This window comes from Rasamsonia emersonii (genome assembly GCF_000968595.1).
Source record: "Rasamsonia emersonii CBS 393.64 chromosome Unknown ctg1118621760155, whole genome shotgun sequence".
Lineage (NCBI taxonomy): Eukaryota > Fungi > Ascomycota > Eurotiomycetes > Eurotiales > Trichocomaceae > Rasamsonia > Rasamsonia emersonii.
In genome coordinates this window covers 1-23,829 of record NW_013563164.1, presented here as the reverse complement: position 1 = coordinate 23,829, position 23,829 = coordinate 1, and the positions used below count along the sequence as shown (strand labels likewise).

Genomic DNA, 23,829 nt, shown 5'->3' with positions numbered 1-23,829 from the left:
GCCCTCTTTTTGTGTGTGTGTTGCGATTGTAGAATACAGACAGACAGGGAATTATTTTTATTTCCCTTTTGTGAACGTTTAGATCTGGTCAAGCACATCTTGATCATCATCGTCATCATCATCATCATCATCTTCTTCATCTTCATCATTTTTACCAACTTTCTGAGAAGCGTCCTTTTGACGGTGGAGATCCTTCGGCACGTATCCTTCGATGGAGCCCCCTGTGCGGTTTTCAGGACGAAGGACAGGCGCTGCTGGAATGCCGTTCGCACCGGACGAGCTGCTGCCCGTGTTGGTTTCTTTCTCCACGATCTGCACGTCCACCCGGCCCTTCTTGCGAAAGGCGGGATTTGAGTCGCCTCTTTCAAGCGCTAGTTCCTTGGAACCTTGCGCTGAGAGAGCAGGAGCAGGAGCAGGAGCAGGAGCAGCAGGCTGGTCATTCACAGAGAGTTTTTCGAATCTGTCCGCCACGACGTCTGCGGAAGAGGTGCTGTGATCAACAGGGGCCTGGTTCGAGCTGGAAGCTTCGTTCTGCTTCTTATTGCCATCGCTTTTCGCCTTCTGCGCTCTCGCTTCCTCCAGCAACTGGATCTTGACAGGTTCTTCTTCTGGCCGTCTCTCCCAGACCGGCTCCTCCGCCAGCTGGACACGCACGTACATGGCCCGCTCAGCGCACTCGTCCGAGCACCACATCTCCAGCTTCTCGCGGGGCACGACCTTCATCTCGCGGCCGCGTCCGCCCTGCCCGCTGCCCTTGGGACCCCATATGATACGGTACTTGGCCTTGGGGTCCTCCTTCCGGTGTTCCCTCGGACACAGCGCATAACCGCACCGGCCCTCGATGTTGCGCTCCTGGATCAGATTGTCGTAGTCCGACGGCTGGAAGGGGAAGAGGGCCGCCTTGAACGCCCTGGCATCGTCGGCGGAGGGCGCTGCGGGGTCCGCGTCGGGCGATGACGGGAACGCGACGAGCTCGAGGATGCGGTCGAGGATCAGCTTCTCCGCGTCCTTCTGCGCCTGGATGCGGTGGGCATGGTGCAGAGCAATCGCCAGGTGGCGGGGATCAGGCGCAGGATTCCTCTTGCTGCGGTACTGGTACTGCTGCTGCTGCTGCTGTTGCGGACTCTGTGCTTTCGAGGTTGTCCCGGACGCCTGCGGCTGCTGCTGCGGTGGCTGCTTTTTCGCGGCCGACGTCGGAGGGGATGCGGCCGCAAGAGAGCTCGCGTGCGTCGACGGGATGGAGGTCTTCAGGATGGGCTTTGGGGGAGCATCTCTGCTGGCCATGGCGATCTTTTCTCCTTTGTTCCTTTTTTTGGTGCTGGAGGTGAGGCTGTTTGTAAGGTTAAGTAACGCCACCCGCGACAGCCCAAAATATTGGCTCCCTACAGATACCCAGGCAGTCAACCGGCTGCTACAAGGCCAGGCACGCAACAACAGGAGCAGAGAGAAGGACGGACGTACTATCGCTCCATAGTCGCTGCTGCTCTCCGCCTGGGCTCGGGTGGCGCTGGCCTGTCAGCAATAATAATCCGCAGGCCTGCTGGTGCATCTTGATCGGCGGGCAGTGGAGCAGCCTCAGGCATTCCCCCCACACGCCTCCTGTCCAGCACAGCCGTCTCCCTCGTCTTCTCCCTCCGTTATAATAATCATCGCTGCCACGCCATCACCGCCTGTCCTGCCATTCTCTGTTCTGCGCTCCTGTCGAGCATTGGGCAGTGGCCACGACACCCCTGCCGCATTGGAGCTGGTCTTCATAGGGTGTGCCTGCACTCTGCTTCCTGTCTTCTCTTAGTGTTTGGCTGTCCCGCCAGCTCACTGACCTGACGTACGTGGACAGGCCGCGCTCAATTCATTGCGAACCCAACGTCTGCTCTCTCGTCCACCACTTGTATGCCTGCTGCTTCTGCCATCTCCCGAGCATCAGACCAGCGTCTGCCGATCGAGCCTGGTCTCTCAGTCAGGGGTAGCTGCGTCTCCATCGACCGTTCCCCTCATCGCCGGCATCCCACCTGAAATTATTCAAAATATTCCCGACGCCTACACCACCTTTGCACAGCGCTTCTACTCGCGGGCCTGCGTAACTTGCCCAGATGTCCGGCCCGCCGTTCACGGTCAAGGCTCTTTTTGAATACACTTCCGACCACGAGGATGACCTCAATTTCTCCATCGGCCAGATCATAACTGTCACCGCGGAGGAGGATGCGGAGTGGTATTTCGGAGAGTATACGGATGAGTCGGGCGTCAAAAGAGACGGCATTTTTCCCAAGAACTTTGTCGAGCGATATGAACCGCCCGCTCCTCCAAGGCCTACGCGCCCTAGTAGCCGCAGGAAGGAACCTGAGGTAGCTCCTCCTCCTCCTCCGGAACCTGTCGCGGAGACACCGGCGCCAGAAGACGATCACGAGGCTGCTCCGGAGGTGCAAGCAGAACCTGCGGCGAGCGAAGAGGCCCCTTCGAACCAGAACGCGGCTTCTCCTGCTGCAGAGCCGGCTGCTCCCGAGCCATCCTCACCACCGAAACAGACGGAGGCCCCGGCACCGGCACCGGCACCTGCGCCTGCGCCTGCTCCTGCTCCGGCGCCTGCACCGGCGGCCAAAAGCTCTCCTCCCGCAGTTGCCGGCAAGCCCAGCTCGAGCTCCTTCAAGGACCGGATTGCTGCGTTCAACAAGGCTGCTGCGCCCCCAATTGCGCCTCCCAAACCTGGCGGGCTGGGAGGCCCGTCAAATGCCAACACCTTCATCAAGAAGCCCTTCGTTGCGCCTCCGCCTAGTAAGAATGCCTACGTGCCTCCGCCCAGAGAGCCTCCTCCCCGAATTTATCGCCGGGAGGAAGATCCAGAGGTCACCAATCGCGAGCCGCCCGTATCCGAAAGCACGCCGGCTCCGTCTTCTGAGCAAGCAGACAACGATGATCAGCCCAAGCCCACCAGTCTGAAGGAGAGGATTGCCCTGCTCCAGAAGCAGCAGTTGGAGCAGGCGGCGCGCATGGCGGAGGCTGCTCAGAAGAAGGAGAAGCCAAAGAAGCCGCCAAAGAAACGGACAGAGTCGTCACAAGAGACTGCTGCTGCACCCGCCGCAGAAGGGGCCGATCCGGCGGGGACAACGGAGACTGCTCGTCGCTCGCTAGAAGCGACGGAGGAAGACGAATCGAGGCGTTCCCAGCTCGCAAGTCCTCCGCAGCCGTCCAGGGAACTTGTGAGTGATACCAACGATGCTGACTACTCAGGCGCTGGAGATACGGAGGACGCCGAGGAAACTTCGACGGGTAAGGAGGATCTGGAGGAGCGGCCCCCTCGGAGCTCGCATTCGAAGAAGTCTGAAGCCCAAGGCGAGGATGAACAGGAGGAAGAGGGCGAAGAGGAAGAAGAGGAAGAGGAAGAGGAGATGGACCCTGAAATTAAGCGGAGAATGGAACTCCGTGAACGGATGGCCAAGATGAGTGGTGGTATGGGCATGATGGGGATGTTCGGTCCGCCTGGAGGGATGCCGGGGATGTTTGGACAGGGCGCTGCAACCAAGAAGCCCAAGAGCACTCAGGAATCTCGAAGGAAGTCTTCTGATGAACCCGAGAGGACTGCAGCTCCGGCACATGCGCCCCCAGTGCCAGTGATGGCCTTGCCGGGGATGAACGTCCCAAAGCCTCCTGAACCGGCCTCTCCCCCCAAGGAGGTTGAGAAGGAAGGCGAGGGAGCTGAACCTACTCCGGTGACTCAGCTTCACTCTCCGAACGAGGTTCCGGATGTTGAGGACGTGGCTGGTGATGAACCTGCACCACGATCTTCCACCGAGAGAGCTCCACCACCTCCACCGCCGCACGGTAAGCGGTCATTCTAGTGTCCTCTCTTGAACATTATCTTGCTGACAATGCCTAGAACGCTCTGTTCCACCTCCGCCACCCCCAGAGAGTCGGCCCGCTCCGCCTCCAGTGCCTACAACACAGTCTGCGCCAGCTCCGCCAGCACCAGAATGTGAGTGACTATATTCCTCGGGTTTCCAGATGGCCGGTTGTTGACAATAGCCTAGCTCGTCCTGCTCCACCTCCACCTCCTCCAAAGACATCCGGTTCCCTGAGCCCGGGCGAGGACTCGGACGATGAGCTCTCCACTCATACCAGGAATATGTCTTTGAACAATACAATGTCAGGGGGCATCGCCGTTCCGCAATCGCCTGAGCGTCCAGATGTTCCGCCACCCCCTCGCCGTTCTTCTACCTACGATACTGTTTCTCCGAAGTCCCCCACTCTCTCAGAAAAGAGATTCAGTCGCGGCCCTCCCCCGATCCCCGGGAATCCACCGCAGCCATCATCACCACCACAGGCTCGACCACCCCCTCCGCCCCCTCCGGACTCATCGAGTCGGCAAGGAACTTCTGATAGCAAAGCCAGCGGTGCGGACGACGCGGAAGGTGAAGTTACTGAATATGACGGGGACTACGACACCGATATCGCGCCGGGAGCCAAGTATAAAGATGCACTGAAAGCTCACGAGCGCGATTCTAGTCTTGACGAAGGCACTATGACAGACGACGTGTCGCTGCAGTCTCCGCGAGGTCCTCCACCTGTTCCGCCAACCGCCCCGAGAGCGGTACCTCCACCTCCGCCAAGCCAGCCTCCCAGGAGTAACCGGATGTCGATGGATGCTCCGAGATCTGCACCTCCTCCTGTACCGCCACCTAAAGAGCAGTCTTTTGACGATGATGACGAGTATGATCCTTATCGTTATACTGCTCCTCGCCACGGCCTGCCCCCGCCGCCTCCACCACCAGCTCAAGCTCAGCCTGCTGAAGACAAGGATGACGAGCCATACGATGCCTCCCCTGTGCAGGCTCAATCCCAAGCGCCGCCTCGTCCGCCTTCCAGCGATGTCCCATCCGCACATCGGCCGCGGGGTTCCGTAGACATTTCTCGAAGTCAGGTCGGATCTCGCCGGTCGATGGATATGCCCCGTCCGTCTGCCGATTTAGGGTTTATCGCAATGGATGTTGATCTTGGAGAAAACACCTTGTGGTGGACCCAGCCTAACACTCCTCCGCCTGTGTTCCAGAATCGGAAAGACGTGCTGTACGAGATCGAAGAGTCGACGTCGACGAGACGCGGTGGGAAGACCATAGTGTCCAGAGATGTGTATGTACTCTTTGCGGACTACTCACAGACCGTCGTCACCGCTCGGTTCGACTCGAAGAACCCGAGCGACGTATCGCTGGAGCAGCGGCACGAGCCTCCTCCGAACAAGCCGCGCCAGGACCAACTGGAGAATGCGCACGCGCAATTTGGAACCCAGATCGCGGCTGCGGTCAACGGTATCCAGAACACTACGGTTGCGGACGGGACTCCATTCGGTCTTGTCCAGCACCTCCTGGAGCCGCTGACGGACGCGCTGGCCCCGGTGGGGACGCGTGCTTACGGCGCTCTGGTGTACGCCAATCTTGCGAACGCGTCGGTGCTGCAGAATGACGAGATCCGGCCGGGAGATATAGTCAGCTTCCGCAATGCGCGCTTCCAAGGGCACCGCGGAGGGCTGCACCAGAAATACAACGCGGAGGTCGGCAAGCCGGACCACGTGGGCATCGTGGCGGACTGGGACGGGACGAAGAAGAAGATCCACGCGTGGGAACAGGGGCGCGAGAGCAAGAAGGTGAAGATGGAGAGCTTCAAGCTGGGCGATCTCAAGAGCGGCGAATGCAAGGTGTGGCGCGTGATGCCACGCAGCTGGGTTGGCTGGGATAATGGCAAGGAGTAATCATAATAAATAAACACAATAAATACACCAGTGTATGTATGTACATGGTGAAGACTCGATTCGACTTGATTTGACGAGAACGTTTCATTAGCCCTTTTTTTGATGTTTTATGTTGATTGATTGATTGATGTTTGATGTTAATATTCATTCATGTTCATTCATGTTCATGTTCATCATCATCACTTATTTATTTATTTATTCACTTTATGTCCCTTGATTGATTGAAGATTGAAGAATAATCCAGTATACTCCTGAGAGAGAGTATGTACGGGAGATATATTATCTACTATATATAATATTCTCGTTTCGTTTCGTGCGCATCTCAATTCAGTCACTCTCGACTGAACTGAACTGAATTCAAGTTCGATGCATCGTGTGTACTTAGTGTACGTACTGTACGTACTAGTTACTAGTATTTCGGAATCGATTGTTTCTTTTTTTCTCTTTTTTTTGTGTGTTAAGGAATTTCGTTTCAAAGGATGATATGATGATAAATAATAAATAATAAGAAAAATTTGTTGTTGGGTATTGATCAAATCGAGATGATACATAGGATAGAATAAATATTAAAAAAAAAACACACAGAAATATACAGGTACGATACATACGCATATTGAACCTCATTATTGAGGTCGTTTAAGAATCCCAATGTAACTCATCCCGCTGCTTCCTGGCTCAATTTATTATTACCTGGATTTAATTAATCAATTATCTAGATTTCTAGACTCACAAGCTAAAGTACAGTACAGTACAGTGCATACAGTACCTACACCAGAAAATAAAATAAAATAAAATATATCTATCCATATATATGCAAAGACAAACCGTTGAAGAATGTCTAGGGAGGAAACTTAAATAAAACAAACGCCGCTTGAAGAAAATATAATAGTTAAAGCCGCTCACGCCACGAGAAGGGAAAGAGAAGAGCTGTGATGAAATATCTATCTACAATAATAACAGCTCCCCCGTTGCCGCTCCGCCTGCCGCCTGCGGTTGGTATATCTGCTGCTGGTTCTGATTGACGACGTACTGCGTCTGGCCTGCTCCGCCCATCTCTCCGCCGCCGCGGCCGCCTAGGTCAAGGGCTGCCATTTGTTGGCTGCCTATCTCGTTGAAGTACGCGTCCGCCGCGTTTACTGCTGCCGAGAGATTGCTGCCGCTGCTGGCTGCTGCGAAGGCGGTTGTTGTTGTTGTTGTTGCTGGGGTAGTAGTGGTGGTGGTAGTAGTAGAAGGAGGAGCTGTCATCGGTACACCAGCAGCAGGGAAGTCGAATCCGTTTTGGTTCTCACGCGGTTTCTGCAATGCGGGACTGTCCGCGAGTCGTTTGGGCCTGGCGTTCCGGAAGACCTGCTGCACGGGCTTCAAATACACCGTAGCCAGGGTCCCCACGTTCAGGCACAATTCCTCCAGTGTGTTGGGGTCGAGCTTCTCGCTCTCGGCTGTGATCGGCGGCTTCTCGCCCATGACGATGTCCTTCGCCGCGGCAGGATCCGTAGACAGCAGACGCCAATACATGTACCCTCGATCCCGGAGGTCCGGGTCATCCGTGTCTTCGGTACACCATTTCAGAACTTGGGGCACTATTTGCTGGCCTTTGGTCGGACGCAAGATGAACAGTTTCACCGTAGCGGTGAGCAAGGCGAGTTGAACCTCGATCGGTTCGTCGTGGAAAGTCGCCAGGTAGTCCTGCAGCAGGCCGTCCGAGTTCTCAATCCGATCGGCGTACTGGCCAATGATCCAAATGATGGCCGCCTTGGCCTCGGGCTCATCCAAGTCATCGATGTTTTGGATGACGGTCCCAATGATGCCTTCATACTGGTTCGGATACTTGCGGAAAATGTTGCGAATCACCACCGTCGCTTCCTGGACGATGTATGGCACTTTCGCATTGACCAGTTCCAACAGCGTGTCGATACACTGTCGCGCAGCAGACTCGATCTTGATGGCCAATTTACCAATCGCACGGACGGCTTTGCGCACGAAGTGGACGTCAATCTCAGTCGCATATCTATACACTTGTCAGTCCATCCAAACAACAACACATAAGAGTCATGACGTACTCTCGCAATTCCGCAAGAACAACCGAGATATTCTCCTTCGTCGCAAGCATGAAGATCAATTCGAGCTTGGTGACCTTGACATAGATCGGGTCGTTGTATTTGCAAAAGAAGACCCGGATGTCATTCCGGAGCACTTCGGGCCTCTTCTGCAGGATCAGGATCGCATTCCTCAGGGCGAGATATTGCACCTCGGGAGGTTTAGACAATAGCGTCACAAGAGGCGGTGAAAGCTTCCTGCACAGAGCGGTGATCTGTTTTTCGTCCGCAATGTAGTTCATGAGATACAGGATGACCCGGATCGAGGTCAGCACGACGGCAGAGTTCGAATGAGACAGTCGAGGCGCGATTCGCTCTGCCAGCAGCAATGCCTCTGAGCTGTCCTGCGGAACGTACGACATGAGCGATTCGAGAATGTATGTTTGACCCCATCTAAGACGTTGGTTAGAAATACAGACATTAAAGTTCATGGATTGGCATCAGCATACTCCGAGCAGTCCGGCATAATCGACACAACTTTGGACGCACTGGGATAGTCGATCGTCAGTGTGATCGACTCGCTGCGTTCCCAGATGTCGACCAAGGCCGCCAGAACACAGGAAACCACGGTGGGATTCTCGTCCTTCAGCATCCTGTTCAGTCGGTCGATCAGGTCCGAGTTCTCCACCATCTTCTTGTTGTGTTCATAGAGCTTTGCCACGCAGAAAGCTGCTGTCTTCCGCACGTAGGGATCGATGTCTACCATCAGTCGCTTCAACGGCTGGACCGTCGCTTCCACGAATTCGCGGACGTGGATGTAGGAGATGGTTCGAAGGGCCAGGGCACGCACGAGCGGATTATGGTCATCCATATCCTGCAGTAGTCAGCGACCCAATCGCTCGCAGTTGCGACTCTCGCCGACATACATCTATCAGGATCGGCAGTGCTTTCAATGCAACCTCCGGTTTTGATCTCGCATAATTCACCAAATACAAGAAGCACCTGTCCAGAATCAGCCACCCGCCTTGTCTGCCAGCCGACTCATCCGTACGCACATCTTCTTGATCTCCAGGCTGGGAATCGTCATGCAGGCGATCACGTCCGGGAAGAGGCCGATCATGTCATTGTTGCTCATGGTCATGTTGGCGACAATCTTCTTCAGGGCGATCTTCTTTGCCGAATGGTTCTTATCCTTCTTGCCGCCGCTGTTGAGCTCCTGCCGGAGCTCGGCGACTTTACCCTGTGGAGAGCGAGCATAGAGTGAGTTTTGCTGGTACGCGGCATAAGGGAAGACGCCGATGAACATGGGGACTCGAGAAGTGACTATCAAACGCCAAACAGAGGAAAGGAAATCAAATGTATAATATATAGATAACCAAAGGCTTCAAGCTCATAACTAGGCCAAATGGCCAAGCCAGTGGACACAGAGACTGGGCCCGATGCTACAGGTATCACCACAGTCGCCACCAAAGAAGAGATCACATTGTTGGGATACATGTCATCGAGGAAGCAGTATAACGGAAGGGCAAGGATGGAGGGACGGGGTCACGCAACATACCCTAGCGAACAGTTTGGCATCTCCTCCGCCTGAACTCATCGTGGCTGGATGAGGGGCAACGGGTTCTCCTCACTGCAGATAACGCTGAGGGGCGGCCGTGGACAGCTTCGGCAGGAGGTCTCACAGGACACGCACAGTCGGTACACTAGAGTCGAGAGGCGGAGGACGTCGATCACATGAAAGGACGCCGTTGGGCGAGGGCGAGATGGCTGCTTTAGCTGGTTGGCTGCACGGCAGACACTACAGCCTCCATGCCTCGACTCGTCGCGTGTGCCGCTCGTGGCTTGGACGCTGTGTGGATGGATGCGATGGCGAGGAGGTCGGGTCGGTCGGATGAAGCTGGCAATGGGAGAACCGGTTAGCAGGGAGGACACACGGCCTGGCAGCGTGCAATGGGAGACTCAACCGAAGAATTCTCGAGCACAGAGCAAGAGCTGGTCGCCAGGAGACACGAGGCACAGAATTGACGGATTATCCAGTTCGAGAACCGTACCAAAGAATGGAGTAATTATTAAGGTGATGATTAGCCTCTGCGGTGGATCGTCTCCCGCTGTCGGGCGGCTTTCCGCCGCGGAGGTCACCATAGCTAACTGCATCTCTCATCAACCACATTCGATGAGCATGGCATCGACAACGATGTCTTCCAAATCGCCCCCTCCACCCCCCAAATGGGTGGTCGAACTGAACTCTCCTCCACCCCGTCCGTCACCAAAGGCGTCCAAAATTCCCGATCCACCAGGCTACTCGAGCAGGCCGACAGGCAAGCAGGTGCGTCTTCTCCAATTCCATTTCATGTCCCTTTTTCACAGATATTCCTCTTCCTATTACTAACACCTGGTCGTCTCGCTGCAGCGCGTTACGCAGCAATCCGCACCTGCGCGCCGTCCCGTCGAAACCGACACGCTGAAGCTCAAGAAGGCATGGGAGATCGCCCTCGCACCCTCGAAACAGATCCCCATGAACGCGATCATGATGTACATGTCCGGCAACAGCCTGCAGATCTTTAGCATCATGATGGTCTTCATGCTGTTCAAGGGCCCCATTCAGGGCCTGCTCAACACGAATGCCGCCTTTGCGAAGTTCGAGACGGATGCGACCCGCGCCAAGCTGAGGGGGGCCAAGGCCGTGTATGTGCTGATGCAGCTGGTGCTGCTGGGTCTGGGCGTGTGGAAGGTCAATGCAATGGGATTGTTGCCGTATGTCCTTTAACCCAGTGACTCTAGTGATTAAAATCTGGATTGCTAACTTCTCTTTCCCCCTGATACAGGACTACAAGATCTGACTGGCTTGCATGGGAGTCCGAGAGAGAGCCATTAGAGCGCGCTTATTTTGCGTTTGGGTAGAAGAAAGGAAAAATAAAATACCCTTCCTAACTGCCGAAAAGATGATGATGATGATGACGAGGTTGTACGTGGTCATGTCTGTATTAATATAATAATACATTGAAAAAAACAGAGGACTAGAGGTAATCCTCCGATCTAGATATCTATTTCTATATCCGTTAAGATTTACGATTTCATGGGATATCTTTCCTATGCCATGCGCATTACCGTTTCATGAGTTTTATCCGGTCTATACCATAATAAAACGTCATATCATTATCTAATATGTATGTATGTATATAGATCCGACATCTACATGATGAACCATAAAAATGGGGAAAATGAGGCCCGAAAACAAAGTCATGCCCAGAACCCCGAATGACGCCTTTTCCTCTTTTTCCTGTGCTATGCATTGATTTTTGTTTACCTTCCTCTTTTGGAAAGACTTTTTCCTTCTAGCAATCTAATCTCGAGTCTCTTTTTTCCAGTTTTATCAACGTCGACCACCCCTCTCGACATCTCCCTCCTCATGTCTGACACGTCGCTCTTCCCTCCATTTTGGCCCATATCGGATGATGACTACCAACATAGATGTGGTGCTCATCATGACGAAGGCAATGAAGGTAAAGCACCACCCTCTGCCCATACTAGTCAGCATCGGCTCGATGACGGCCGTTGCTCCAGCCCCCAACAGGCAACGGGTGATGTTGTTCGACGCCGTGGCCGTGGCGGCAGCATTCGGATAGAGGTCGATGAGGAGCGTGCTCACGGTATTGAATGACCCCGTCAGGCACAGTCCCAGGAAAAAGAGGATGGTAGTGGGAGCGGCAAGGTGCACGACGTAGTTCAGGCACCACCCAAAGGCAATCACCAAGCAGCTGGAGAGAAAAATCAGTGGGAATGCAATCTGCAGACGGGCCTTTTCGATAGGGAAGTTCTTGAGATCCGTCTGCCGATTCCGCACGACAGGAAGACCCAGCTGCGTCGCGATGCGGCGGTAATTGTAGTCGAGGAACTTCCCGTTGATGATGGATGCGAGCGAGGAGCCCACGCCAAAGGGGAGGTAGCAGAGACCAATCTGCAGGTCACTGAGGTTATAGCTCTCTCGGAAGATCGAGGGGATCGCAGCCGCGACGTCGTAGAATCCAGCGAACATGATGGCGTTCGACAGCAACAGAAGGCTCGTGTCTTTCTGGAGGACAATGGCGAGGGTCGGCAGCGGATTGGGGAAGGAGAGCTTGCGAGACCTAGGGTCAATCGTGCTCTCAACTGCCGCTCGATCGGCTTCAGAAATTTTCCGAGTTTTGAGATAGCTGCTCAGGGACATGTTCCATGGCGGAGGCGGGATCGAGCCATTGCCAACGACCTTGCGGGCCGTTTCCGGGAAGAAGATAACAAACGGCACGAGCCACGCAGCCGCCAGAATGACCAGAAACCAGAAGATAGCTCTCCATCCCAGATACTGGGCCAGCAGCCCGCCGATGACGGGACCCAGAGAAGGACCCAGCAGTGAACCGGCCGTGACGAAGCCCATATATGAGCCTCGCTCGGCCACCGTGGAGACGTCCGCAACGACGCCTGACGACAGCGCAATAGTGCTGCTGCTGCCAGCACTCTGTAGGCATCGCAGGACAAACAGGGCTGCGTAACTGTTCTGCAGAGCTAGACCGATATTGGCGCCAATGTAGATAGTAAAGCAGATCAAGTAGGCAGGCCTTCGCCCGGCCTTGTCAGCGAAGTCACCGATGAAAACTGGCGCGATTCCTTGGAAGATCTGAAGAACAAACCGATGCCCGTAAGTTTACAGATCATCAAGAGTCGGAATGAAGAACGGTATGGCATCTCACCATGTAGCTTGTCAGCGTCAGGTTGATCAACGAAATCGACACATTCAGGTCCGCAGCCAGAGTATTCAACGAGGGGAAATAGATCTGCGACGACAGCGGCGAGAAAAAGCCCGCCCACGACGCCGTGACGACGACATATCGTTTCAGATTCTTCGAGAAGACCGAGTATTCGACGGTGGACGTGCGAGTGCCGCTTGGTTGCAGCACGGCGCCGCCGTTGTCACTATCATTGTTATTGTCCTTCTCAACCTCAGCCTCAGCAGGCCCCGGCTCATTCACCGGGCTCTTCTCTTCCTCATCGTGCCGATTTCCCGTCTCAGCGATGGGACTCTGCAAGGTTTCTTTCTCCAGCTCCTCGCTGGCGGCCATCTAGAAGTCTGGGATACGCACTTCCAGCAGGTCCCGGAGAAGCCCCAGACGGCTCGAGCAAGCCTGCCATAATAGTGCACTGTGCGGATTTCATCATATATATGCATGCACCTGCTCTTCCACTTGCGGAGACAGAGCACGCTTCCCACTGACAAAAAGCAGCATAAGCTCCATCCTTCTCCACTTGGATTTGCGCTGCGGTGACAGCAAATGCCTGCCATTGGGCGTGGCTATCTCTGGGTGCCGTTTTGCCGATACTAGGCTACTAGCCCGCCCACGCGGCGGCCCAACGTTGCCGTTTTCCTTCCGACGTTCACGGAGTATTTCTCCCGCGCCAGAGGAGCACCGGCTGGCCCGACACCGCCTTGATTCTTGCATACGGAGTAAAGATGGCGAGAAATGGCGCCTCCGGAGTTAAGGACGCTAGGCTTAGCTGCTCAGACAGCTCAATGCCGATAGGCCTCTATCTAGCTAGGATGTCAAGGAATGAGATCTATCTAGCTCGTATTTCTAGCTATGCATGATGTGATGTAAGATAAAAAAAATGATATATCCGCCAAGCTAGCGTGTTGATCGTCTTACTTCCTTGCCTTTAAGGCCTCCCGACATGCTTGCAGGAAAATCTGGCAAAACTCCCACACTTCGGTGAATGTGTTATACAGCGGTGCCGGCGCCACTCGAATGACATTGGGTTTTCTCTCGTCGACAACCACCCCATTGCTCTGCAGGATCTCAAGGACTTTGTCTAGCAGGCCAGGTTGCAAAAGGAGACTGAGTTGCGCACCCCGCTCTTCCGGATTCGAAGGCGTGATAATGGTAAAAGGTTTATCTTCCGGAGCTGCATCGGGTGGATAGTTCAGGAGAAGGTGCTCAAGGTAACCAGTCAGCTCGAGAGATTTCTTGCGTAGTTCGGCCATCGAAGTCTGGTTGAAGATCTCTAGAGAAGCCGCCACGGCGCTTAAATCCAGCACGGATGGATTCGACACCTGATAACCTGCGGCCCCTGGCTGGGGCACGAATTCTGGTAGAAGGTCAGCCGAAGTTCTACAACCACAGATCAAGTTCAAACCGTACTATTGTCCATGATGAATCTCGTTTCTTTATCATGACCCCACCAGCCAGCCAATCTAGGGCGAAAAGCTCCTCCCTCCCCCGTGTTTCTCAGGTCGACCTTGCCGTGCCGTTCGTGCACAAACAAGCCGGCCATGGCTCCGGGACCACTGTTGACATATTTGTAATGGCACCAGGCCGCGAAATCCACGTCCCAATCGTGCAATTGTAGATCAACATTGCCCACTGCGTGCGCGCAGTCCCAGCCGATTAGGAGGCCTTTCGAATGTGCATGGGCAGTGATCTTCTTAATGTCGAAGTATTGCCCAGTATAGTACTGGATCCCTGGTAGTAGCACCAACGCTGCACTGGATGCGTTGTCGTCAATAACTTTGAGGATTTGTTCCGTTCTCAAAATTGGCTTCTCTGGATCTTCCGGCTCAATGAGAACCATGGCATCGCTAGGGTCTATATTGTGATGTCGGATTTGTGACTCAATGGCATACTAGGCACCGTCAGAGATTAGAGATAGGTCATCTATCATCACAAAATGTTCGAAGGCCTTACATGGTCACTTGGGAAAGCTTTCCCCTCAAGAATGATCTTGTATTTCTCGGTTGTTGGACGATAGAAGCTGGCCAGCAGAAGGTGTAGATTTCCGGTCAAAGTCCCCATGACGGCCACTTCACTTGGAGACGCACCCACTAAGGGGGCCAGCAGCTTGGAGCCTGCACTATCTACGTCCACAAATGGAGGGAGTAGAGCATCCTCATGGGGAACAAAATGACCCGTTACGCCCTTGATGGCCCAGGCGCGTAGATACTGGTCGATGTATCTGCGAACATTACGAGGTTGCAGACCAAGAGAATTTCCGCAGAAATATATGCATCGTGGATCCGAAGGATCTTCCTCTATTCAGACGGTTAAAACGAGCACGCACAAATTACGACGCGAACGACGGCCTATATATTCAACATCTGGGAGGGAGGGGCAAGAGCAACCAAAAAGGGAGGTGCAACAAAACCTTCTGTCACCGCCAATTGCTTCCTTGTCAGGTCCTTTTTGGAAGGGATGATAAAATAGTCCCGGAAATGTCGCAGAGGATCCTTCTCGTCCAGGGCCTCAGCATATTCTCGTTTGTAGGTTCGTGCATCGTCTTCATAGTGCCCGGATTTGATATAGCGGAAAGGTAATTGAGAGCTCATTGTTGATGCAAGATGCCCATCACCACGATACTATGCTAACGGATTCTAAGAACAGAGCATCAAATTAGAGAGGCGAGTTCCAGCAGACAGGAATGTCTGGAGGTGTCGATGACCGTAGGGCTGCTCTTGTGCCCGTGACTCGCCGGGTCGCCGCTTTCTTGGGAAGGCGCGGAGGGGTCGGTTTCTGCCGCATTTCGCCGCTCGGGATCGCCCAATGGCGTCACATGTCCGAACGTCTTACCAATCCACGGGCAGCTTTTAGATATCATCGACTGATAATCTCCGGCGGGAGATTCCACGCAATCTTTCATTTTCGAGCAGTCTCAACTCAGAAACTGGCGTCTGCCTACTAATCATGTCGCCGCATATTTTATCGTCGACTGTCTGTCGGTTGGCGCGGCGTCAGGCCTCGCCTGCGATCTTCATCCGGCATTGCCATCGCTGTTTTTCAACCTCCGGAGTAGCGTCCAGTTACGCCGCATCAACACCTGCTACCAAAGCCTCTCTCCAACCCATTCCTGACTTCCTTTTGCCCTCTCTGAGGTCATGGCGACCGAACAATCGTCTTGTTTCACGATCTGCCTCATCCCCTCAGTTTCACCATCAACGATTCGCGTTTTCTTCAACGACAGCGAGCCGTGCTGCGACTGTGGTGCAGAATCCAAGGACCGATGATGACGGGAACCCGCTGTGGATCAATATATCGCCTCGGGCTGCAAAGGTGCGTGGTTTTTATTGTCCTGGGACTGCATGCATAATTTTCGATTTCATGGAGTTCCGTGGCCTGGGTACGACATAAACCTTTTACTAGTTGTGCCTAGTACATGCGGCCATAGGGTGTGGAAAACAGGGCTTCCCGTCCGCTCAGCCGTACTTAAGCCACACGCCGGCTGGTTAGTAGTTGGGTGGGTGACCACCAGCGAATCCCAGCTGCTGCATGTTTTTTTGATTTTCGTCTTTCGTGTTTAAACACTTTTATTGTTTTTTTTCTCTTCGCTGTACTCGTGTGAATCAATTTCCATCGGAAACTGGAAAGCATTGAGAACTAACGCTGACGCAGCGCCTACGAGAGATCACTGATCCGGCATCTTCGTCCATCTCCACAACATTAGAGGAGAATCCGTATCACCATCTGCGAATCACCGTCACAAGCGGAGGCTGTCATGGCTTCCAATACCTGATGTCCCTCGAGTCCGCTTCCAAAATCAATGCGGAAGAAGACACCGTATTTGAGGCCGAGCCATCGGACGACGAGAGCGATTCCACCGCTGCTGGCCAAGCCAAAGTGGTCATGGACGGACCTTCACTGGAGCTCCTGTCCGGCAGCACGGTGGATTATACGACAGAGCTCATCGGCAGCCAATTCAAGATCGTGGACAATCCGCGGGCAACCAGCAACTGTGGTTGCGGAACAAGCTTTGATGTGAAGGATCTTTAGCCATTTGGCAGTTCATGGCAATATAGAATCCTGATCTTATTACATGCTGTACGGAGTACATTGAAATCCTTTCCCCTCATCCTTACCAAACGTCATGTTGAACGATAGATTCAGAACTTTTTACTGCATATCTAACCTCCCCATGTACTTTAGAATATACCGTCATATGTACTGTACATATGTATAATAGCCTTATTTCATGCATGAACCGCCGCTCTATACGAAGTTCTTTTTTTCTTTTTAGGAATATGGCTCGTCCATTCCTATCTATCTATGTAATTATTTCCTTCCTTACTTCCTTCATTTCCTTTTTTCTAACCTTTTCATTCAATTTCTTCCATTCATCTAACTCACACACATCCACGAATAGATGGATAGATGGCTACCTGCCTGTCTTGCTCCCCCCTTTCTGGCTATCTCTATGGGATGGTCCACGACCACAACCACTGACCGGTGCATGCATAACTAAGTACATTACACAAGGATACGTCAACTCCAAAGAATAGAAAAGAAAAAAAAGGAAAGGAAAAAAAATTGCCTTGAACCAAACAGAAGGGAATTTTTATCGTTTCTGCTCATACTTCTCGTCTCGTCTCATCTCATCTCATCTGCGCACGGCCGTTATTTTCTATCGTTTCATGGCATATACACAGCCTGGCGAGTTGAAAATTCTTTCTCACGAGATGAATCTAGAAAAAAAAAATCAGGGTCTCGTGTAGGTTGTCCTCTCTTTCTTAGTGCGAATATAGAGGACGCATGGACAAAAAGCCATTGCCCGATGGGGGAAAAGGCGGCTTCACCCTGCAATGCCTCAAAGAAGTAAAAACAAATCATTCTCTCGTTGAAAATAACCCGTGCTGTCCCTTCAGTAAGTCCGAGCGAGGTTCCGCAGGTACCAGTCCACGAGTCTCCGACCAGCTTTGGCTTCGCTGATGTGGATCAGGTCACCTTCAATGGCGTAGTCCAGGTCGCTGGCGTTGATGGGTTCGCCTTCTAGCAAACCGCCCTCGGCCCAGCGGACTTGACGACTCCGCTGCTTGTTCACCAGCAGCCATGAGCGAAGCTTCTCCGGGTCGACCTCCAGGAAACCAGCCAGTTTCTTCAAGTCCATCGTGGTGTAGAGCTTCAAGTAAGACTTCACCGTCGGGTTGAAAAGAGTGTTGCGCACTTCGTCCATGAAGATCGCAGTGTGGTGGTCAACCGGGTCGATGTTGAGGTGTGGGTTGTCAAAGTCCGGAGGCGTTGGGTTGATGAACTTGGGGCATGCGGAGCGGAAAAGCTCCTCGAACAGAGGAAGAGCCTCGGGGCCACCGCGCTGGAGACGGTTGAACTGCTCACCGTACTTCTCGCGTAGGGCCGTGTGGATCGTGTCGTCCAGGCGGGTCGGGTGGAAGGCGACACAGATGGCAATCAAAGCAAGCATCTGGTCATTCTTCTTGGCAATCGCATCGTAGTTGTTGCTGCCCTTCTGGAAGTTCTTCGTCCGCGACACGTACACCAGAATGTGGCTGAACATACGGATGGCGTCGGCATAGCGACGCAGCATCATGTACGAGAAACCGACATAGTAGTATGTCGTGAAGTGGGCAGCCATGACGCGAGCAAACATGGCTTTCTTGTTCATCTCGATGTCATCCAGGGTCTTGAGGGCAAGGCTGAAGTCGCCCAGCAAGCAATGGACCCGCAACAGCCCAATGATCGAGAAGTAGCCCAGCATCTTGTACAATGGGCGGGACCCATATTCTCCAGCAACCGCCGAAGGATCTTCGCCGCGCTTGATGGCAGCAAGCTGCTCATTGATCTGCGATCTCTGGATCAGAGAGTAAAGAACGTTCAATACCGAATAGCAACCCCACGTGTTCGGGTTCTCGCGAAGCAGCTGGGCCTCCTCCTCGTTGGATCCGCTCCTAGCAACGCGGTGACGGTAGCGACAGAAGGATTCGAACTGGTAGATAAACTCATCGATAACATCCCACGCCCAATAGTACTGTTATAGAGGCTATATTAGTTAGGTGTCCAAATATGCTCCTCCATTAGGAGCATCCCAACACGCCATTGCGTGCTATTTGAAAGCAGAGAGAAAGATCCACATACAGAAGGAACCTCCAACTCGACCGGGCCGTCCGAGTTCAGGATGTAGTGGAAGAGACTGCAGTAATTGTCGTAACTGGCAAACTTGGTCTCGAGCGTGGCTTGGAATTCGAGTGGGGTCGCCGCGGCCGCCAGTTGCGCCTGAAGATCCTGAGTATGAGATGCAGCTCCCAGGGACGTGGTCCGCTCCAGATCGCTCATTCCATCATCAAAGTGCACCTGCTCCCGGTAATCATTGACCAGGGCCTCTTCCTCGACGTCGGACTCGTCGCCCAGGTTAGGGCGCGCGTTGGCGCGCTCGTCGTACGACATGGTGGGAACGTCGGCTGAGAACACGCAGAAGGACGTCAGTACCGCGAGGACAGTGTGCGCAGGGAGATAAAGCAGGGCCTCTGGACCGGTGGCCGTTGCTCCTCGTCGCCGTCGGGGGTCGTATAGTGGATTTTCGGTTGATGCGGAGCGGATGTGAATTTTGAGGGTTTTCGCTTGCACTTTGGTGTTTTGTGCTTATCTTATCTGCATGCACAAGAGGCTTGCTGACTCAGCTATGCATGATATGCACACTCAACCATCACCATACATAGTACCTATTACTGTTACGGTGTTACCTTTACTTGAATAGGTATGTTCTGTTGCGACATTCTATGACAAACTTTTTTTTCCTATGATTGCTAAAAATCCGAAAGACAACTATTCTTATACAACCATCCCCCGTTGAACGCATATATGTAGTTTTCTGCTTTCTTGATCTCCCTTGGTAGACTAATCTCGTTCCCGAAGTAGTAAACCTAGAAAGCATGCAAGGGACACAACAGCCATCTTGAGCAACGAACCCGGATAAGCAGGTGAACCTCTGTAACGTTACGGTGTAGGTGAATAATGCCAAGGGCTCGTCAGATTTTCATTGGCACTATGCTCCTAGTAGGAAAAATCAACGTTGTGAAGGCCGAAGGGGAGAAAACGTATATACAAGGGACGGGAACTCTTGTTGTGTGTGTAGCACAAGCACACAGGCCCGCAAAGTGATGTCCTTGGGCACTGTGTAACTAGAGCTCTGGGACAAAAAAAAGAAGAGAATGCAATATCGCCATCGAGCGCCATATCAGCAGGACCGAGAATCAATAAACCCGCTGGGCCGGCCCGTTTGGCATCCCGTGGCTTTGTAGACCCCCCGAATTTGCCCCATTTTGATCACAGACCGCCAAAACGGGTTCCAAGTTGTTTTCAACCATCGATGGAACGACAGTCGTCGCTTCCGTCACGTGATTCGAGTGAGTATTTTCTCTAATGCTTCCTAGATGCAGTGTTCCTGTCATATCCCTGTGCCTCCTGGAGTGATCCGCAATAAGAATCAACATAGAACAGGAGGGTTGCGATGCAAGAGGTGACAGTTAAGGTTTTCCTGCTCAACGAGAAAGGCTGGCAGAGTGCAAAGACTGACTCCTGACGCTCACCAGCCCTAGGACAACTCCTTCACGTCATTCCTGGAGCCTTCGGACAACACGATACCCAGGAGGAAAAGGTGCCTAATCTGGGAACGACTAGCATCTCCATGTTCGCTGCGCGAAACTCCCACCAACCCGATCCCGAAATACCATCCCGACCGTCCCTTCCCACAATGAGTCTTCATTGACGAAGGAATCGGTTTAATCCCTCTCATCAAACCACATCGCCAGCTATTTCAAGTCTCGGAAAACAATACCATGAGTGGAATATGCATCGCTCCTCTGCTATAGAGCGTCATGCGATGTGTCTTTTTCAAGGTCTTTGAAAATGGTCAACACATCCGACGGAAGGCTGATACTGGACTGCTGGGCTGTCCTCTCCAGCACACAGAGGATACTTTTGCTGAGCTTCAACCGCTTGCTCAAAGCTGCAGGAAGTCGACTGAGCTCAACAAATGCTGTCTGGGACTCGGTGCTGCTCAAACTGTCCAGCAGCACGAAGAGAGCTGCCGACGTGGACTGTAACATGTCGCAGGGCACATGGTTCAGACCGTATGTTTGTCGCTGAATGCGCGAATACCTGGCAATCTCTCTGGCCGAGTGGAGACGAATCTTTTGGGCATGTTCAGCGTGAGGGGAGGGCACTATCTCCAGAGACCGCACTCGTTCCTCAAAGACGCTGAATAGCGTCAACACAACCCAGTGATAATGCATCCTGCAAACTTGTCAACCTCCTTTTCACGGCGCTCGTAAAACACGGGCCTGCAATCCTTACCGCAAGAACAATGCCTGCGGCACGGGACAATCGTTGATGCTAAGCGCCTCTGGTAACCTATCATACCATTGCAGCAACCGATTATGAAGGGCGTTGGTGTGTTCCCAGAGATCATCTGCTCCCATCCCGGGGCTCTATTAAACAGCAAGTCCTGAATCTCCACCAGAATTTCCGTCAAGTCAACCATCTCGACCATAATGTATCGCAAAAGCGCAGGCTTCCTGGCATAGTCCATCCGGTTCGAACGCGGATAGGGAGTCCACATGATACCGTCTTCTAGATCGTTCCTCATAAACGGTTTAGTAGCTGGAAGCCTGAAGTCTGCGACACTCCGGCGACAAATGGTGATTTGCCTGAGTGGTTTCATAAGCACATCAACAGCAATTAGGTGGTCTGGACATACGAGTTCAGTATGAACATTCCCCAAGCACAGATTGCCCGGGAACGTCGCATTTCGGCCGACAATGGTTCCTGGTCGAACGTCGCTCCTCGAGGCGGTGCTGGCAATAAGCCAAGTTCTTGTGCGAGGCTTATGGCTTGTTTGAACATCAACCATCCGACCTTCTCTGCCACGAATAGTCAGCTTTCTCGAGACGATAACTCAACCAATAAGTACACAACAATGAGCACGCACACAAGAACCATTAACAAAAGCCCCTGTACGTTGGGCAGGGTGGCCTTCCCTTCTTCCGCCTTCCATAGTCTTTCTGCTTCAGCGTAAAAGTGTTGGCCACGAGAGCTCTGATCCCCGGGAACAGCAAAGGCCTCGGGGAAATCACAGTATACCTATAACCAATATTGCGCGTCAGATGAGGGCAGGATGATTACAAGGAAAGAATACCGATGGCATACACTAGCTACAGCCAGGAGACTGTTGACAAGGAAAGGGGTGCAGAATTGCGATTCCAGGTTCCCCGACGCCATGTGTCGAAGAAATACCTGTTGATCGATGAACTGGGCGAAAGGGTGATTCCATGTGAAGTATAGGGAGACCAAATGGGAGACAAATTGCGTGTCGTCGGTGACATTGGTCCATGGTTTGGCTGGCACGTTGAAAAGAGGTATGTCGCAAAGGTTCTCCAACATCATGAACCGGCGGCGAGAATGGACCTCGAAAGTCGATCCGCTTTCGAGACCGCTTCTTCCAAACCTGAAGAGGAATCCGACCCGGGTGTTGTTTTGCTGCGTAATGCACGAATATTTTCCGAAACCGCAGCTGCGATGTCGCTCAGTGAAGCGTTGCTGCGAATAACAGATAAGAGATGATTGACCGTTGTCGGCTCTGCCGAGCGAGCGTCTCGAGAAGAGAGTATAATAGCTCTTTGTATCCTACCAGCTCGTCTACGGTACGCTTCATGGCCACCTTGCGCCGGAGGTCGAGCGTTTCGTCGAAGATGCATTCTGAGTCGGCTGCTTCGCATGCTTTGCAAGGAGATGGACGACCACTACACTGCAAAGAAAAGCAGAAGTGAGCGAACCGTACATACCCCAGCGCACAAACTACGGTACTTTTGATGCCAACGACTTGGGACGACACCACCAGCCAGAAGTTTAACAGAAGCCATAAGGGCACACTACCTACCTTCCGTTTAGCCTGCTTACAAGCTAGGCATGCTGTGGAATTCTTTTTCGGCCGCGAAGTGGGCAACGCAGAAGCAGCACCTGCGCCGCCGCTGGCGCCGCGTGGGCCAGGGGCAAGGATGGGAAGCTGTCTCGTTGGATCACCCATCCTCTTCTGCCTCTGGAGTTAGTGTTCCGTGGAGAAATCCCCAGTCTGTCCGAGAAGAACATCCAGGGATACTGTCTGGATGGATTGTTCTACATGCAGATCTCCATTATTTCATCTGCACGACGCGTACTTTGGGCTGACATCTCAAGAACGTACTTCGTGATGACGCCCGGTGCTGCGAAGACGAGGGCAGTGAACTAAAGATTTTCGTCAGTCCTAGATGAGAGGAGGAAGCTGTTTCCAAATGCTGCTACGCCGCTGTAGCGAGCTGAATTTTTTTTTTCGTGGTCATCGTGGGGGTTGTCTGCCCGGCAATACTGGGAATTATTTTTGGATGATCAGTTAGCGGGTTCGCGCTATGGGCGGCAAACGCAAGAAAACCCATCCAATCGGCGGAATTGACATGTATTCCACGAGCATTCTTGCAGTCAGTCTCATCATCTGGATCAGATCAAGCGTGACGGTCTGGGCTGTTGTCCGGGGGGACTTGCCAACGAGCGAGTAGAATCAAAAAAGGCGTGGAGTGTCTCGGGTGACTATCGCGCAGATCGGGATTCTTACGGAGTACAGCTGGTCGACTCAATTCTAACAACATGGCCCTTTCTGGAATGGGGTTATGCGTTTTCGTTCTACAAGATCAAGCCGCTGGCAAAGCCGTCTGGTATATCTGCTGAAGGGTCAACGGAAGATTCTGGGAGGATGAGCTTTGCAGTATCTTCTACTGTACTGTGCCCGAATGCGAGAGGTCACATACAATTGTCGTTGATCAATTACACAGGGCAAGATGGTTAGGTAAGTATTGTCCCTTCCTAGTACCATGGCATATGATATCATGAACAAGAACATCGGCATTGATCCTTCGGTGTCCATTTGCGCGAGCAGGCTGGTTTCAAGGTTGGCACTCGGCCAAGGGTCCAGCATCCGCGCGATCTAGGCCAATGATGTTGTGCTCCTGGAATTGACCGAAATTGACCGAAAAATGCAGCTCACCAAGCACCATTTCCGTCTTGGGATAGGAGCATGACTACTTTCCTCAATCAGGATGCTAAATTGAAGTAGCAGAGCCAACAGTATTTTCGTGTTTTACCATGGAGAACTGCTCGTTTTGGCCTGACACCGCCCTCGGCTATAATTTCCCTGGCTTAAAATCGCAACAATTTTCCCCCGCGGAGAAAGGCAGCATTACCGCTGTATTGGATATATGGAGAGAGAGAGAGAGTAGTTAGA

At 52.9% G+C, this 23,829-nt stretch overlaps 8 protein-coding genes across 8 annotated transcripts; 2 read left to right on the top strand and 6 right to left on the bottom strand.

Annotated features, from left to right (window-relative positions):
• Positions 1-78: 78 nt before the first annotated feature.
• Positions 79-1,549, bottom strand: T310_4728 (uncharacterized protein; the record flags this gene model as incomplete). The annotated part of the gene is made up of 2 exons (XM_013472380.1): positions 79-1,382; positions 1,462-1,549. The coding sequence occupies 2 exons, from the start codon at positions 1,547-1,549 to the stop codon at positions 79-81; spliced, it is 1,392 nt and encodes a 463-aa protein (XP_013327834.1).
• A 541-nt stretch (positions 1,550-2,090) lies between these two features.
• On the top strand, positions 2,091-5,737 carry T310_4727 (SH3 domain protein; the record flags this gene model as incomplete). The annotated part of the gene is made up of 3 exons (XM_013472379.1): positions 2,091-3,816; positions 3,872-3,967; positions 4,023-5,737. The coding sequence occupies 3 exons, from the start codon at positions 2,091-2,093 to the stop codon at positions 5,735-5,737; spliced, it is 3,537 nt and encodes a 1,178-aa protein (XP_013327833.1).
• A 945-nt stretch (positions 5,738-6,682) lies between these two features.
• On the bottom strand, positions 6,683-9,079 carry T310_4726 (AP-2 adaptor complex subunit beta; the record flags this gene model as incomplete). The annotated part of the gene is made up of 5 exons (XM_013472378.1): positions 6,683-7,745; positions 7,798-8,226; positions 8,283-8,647; positions 8,700-8,775; positions 8,829-9,079. The coding sequence occupies 5 exons, from the start codon at positions 9,077-9,079 to the stop codon at positions 6,683-6,685; spliced, it is 2,184 nt and encodes a 727-aa protein (XP_013327832.1).
• An 888-nt stretch (positions 9,080-9,967) lies between these two features.
• On the top strand, positions 9,968-10,674 carry T310_4725 (uncharacterized protein; the record flags this gene model as incomplete). Its single annotated transcript, XM_013472377.1, has 3 exons — positions 9,968-10,099; positions 10,184-10,527; positions 10,599-10,674. The coding sequence occupies 3 exons, from the start codon at positions 9,968-9,970 to the stop codon at positions 10,672-10,674; spliced, it is 552 nt and encodes a 183-aa protein (XP_013327831.1).
• Positions 10,675-11,146: 472 nt separating this feature from the next.
• Positions 11,147-12,869, bottom strand: T310_4724 (uncharacterized protein; the record flags this gene model as incomplete). Its single annotated transcript, XM_013472376.1, has 2 exons — positions 11,147-12,427; positions 12,501-12,869. The coding sequence occupies 2 exons, from the start codon at positions 12,867-12,869 to the stop codon at positions 11,147-11,149; spliced, it is 1,650 nt and encodes a 549-aa protein (XP_013327830.1).
• A 493-nt stretch (positions 12,870-13,362) lies between these two features.
• T310_4723 (Kynureninase) lies at positions 13,363-15,124 on the bottom strand (the record flags this gene model as incomplete). The annotated part of the gene is made up of 5 exons (XM_013472375.1): positions 13,363-13,366; positions 13,452-13,890; positions 13,944-14,424; positions 14,487-14,830; positions 14,944-15,124. 5 exons carry the CDS (start codon positions 15,122-15,124, stop codon positions 13,363-13,365), a joined length of 1,449 nt encoding a protein of 482 aa, XP_013327829.1.
• Positions 15,125-17,427: 2,303 nt separating this feature from the next.
• Positions 17,428-18,965, bottom strand: T310_4722 (Eukaryotic translation initiation factor 3 subunit EifCl; the record flags this gene model as incomplete). The annotated part of the gene is made up of 2 exons (XM_013472374.1): positions 17,428-18,549; positions 18,657-18,965. The coding sequence occupies 2 exons, from the start codon at positions 18,963-18,965 to the stop codon at positions 17,428-17,430; spliced, it is 1,431 nt and encodes a 476-aa protein (XP_013327828.1).
• A 1,418-nt stretch (positions 18,966-20,383) lies between these two features.
• T310_4721 (uncharacterized protein) lies at positions 20,384-22,602 on the bottom strand (the record flags this gene model as incomplete). Its single annotated transcript, XM_013472373.1, has 6 exons — positions 20,384-20,742; positions 20,940-21,226; positions 21,508-21,659; positions 21,726-22,115; positions 22,207-22,323; positions 22,456-22,602. The coding sequence occupies 6 exons, from the start codon at positions 22,600-22,602 to the stop codon at positions 20,384-20,386; spliced, it is 1,452 nt and encodes a 483-aa protein (XP_013327827.1).
• Between the last annotated feature and the right edge of the window lie 1,227 nt (positions 22,603-23,829).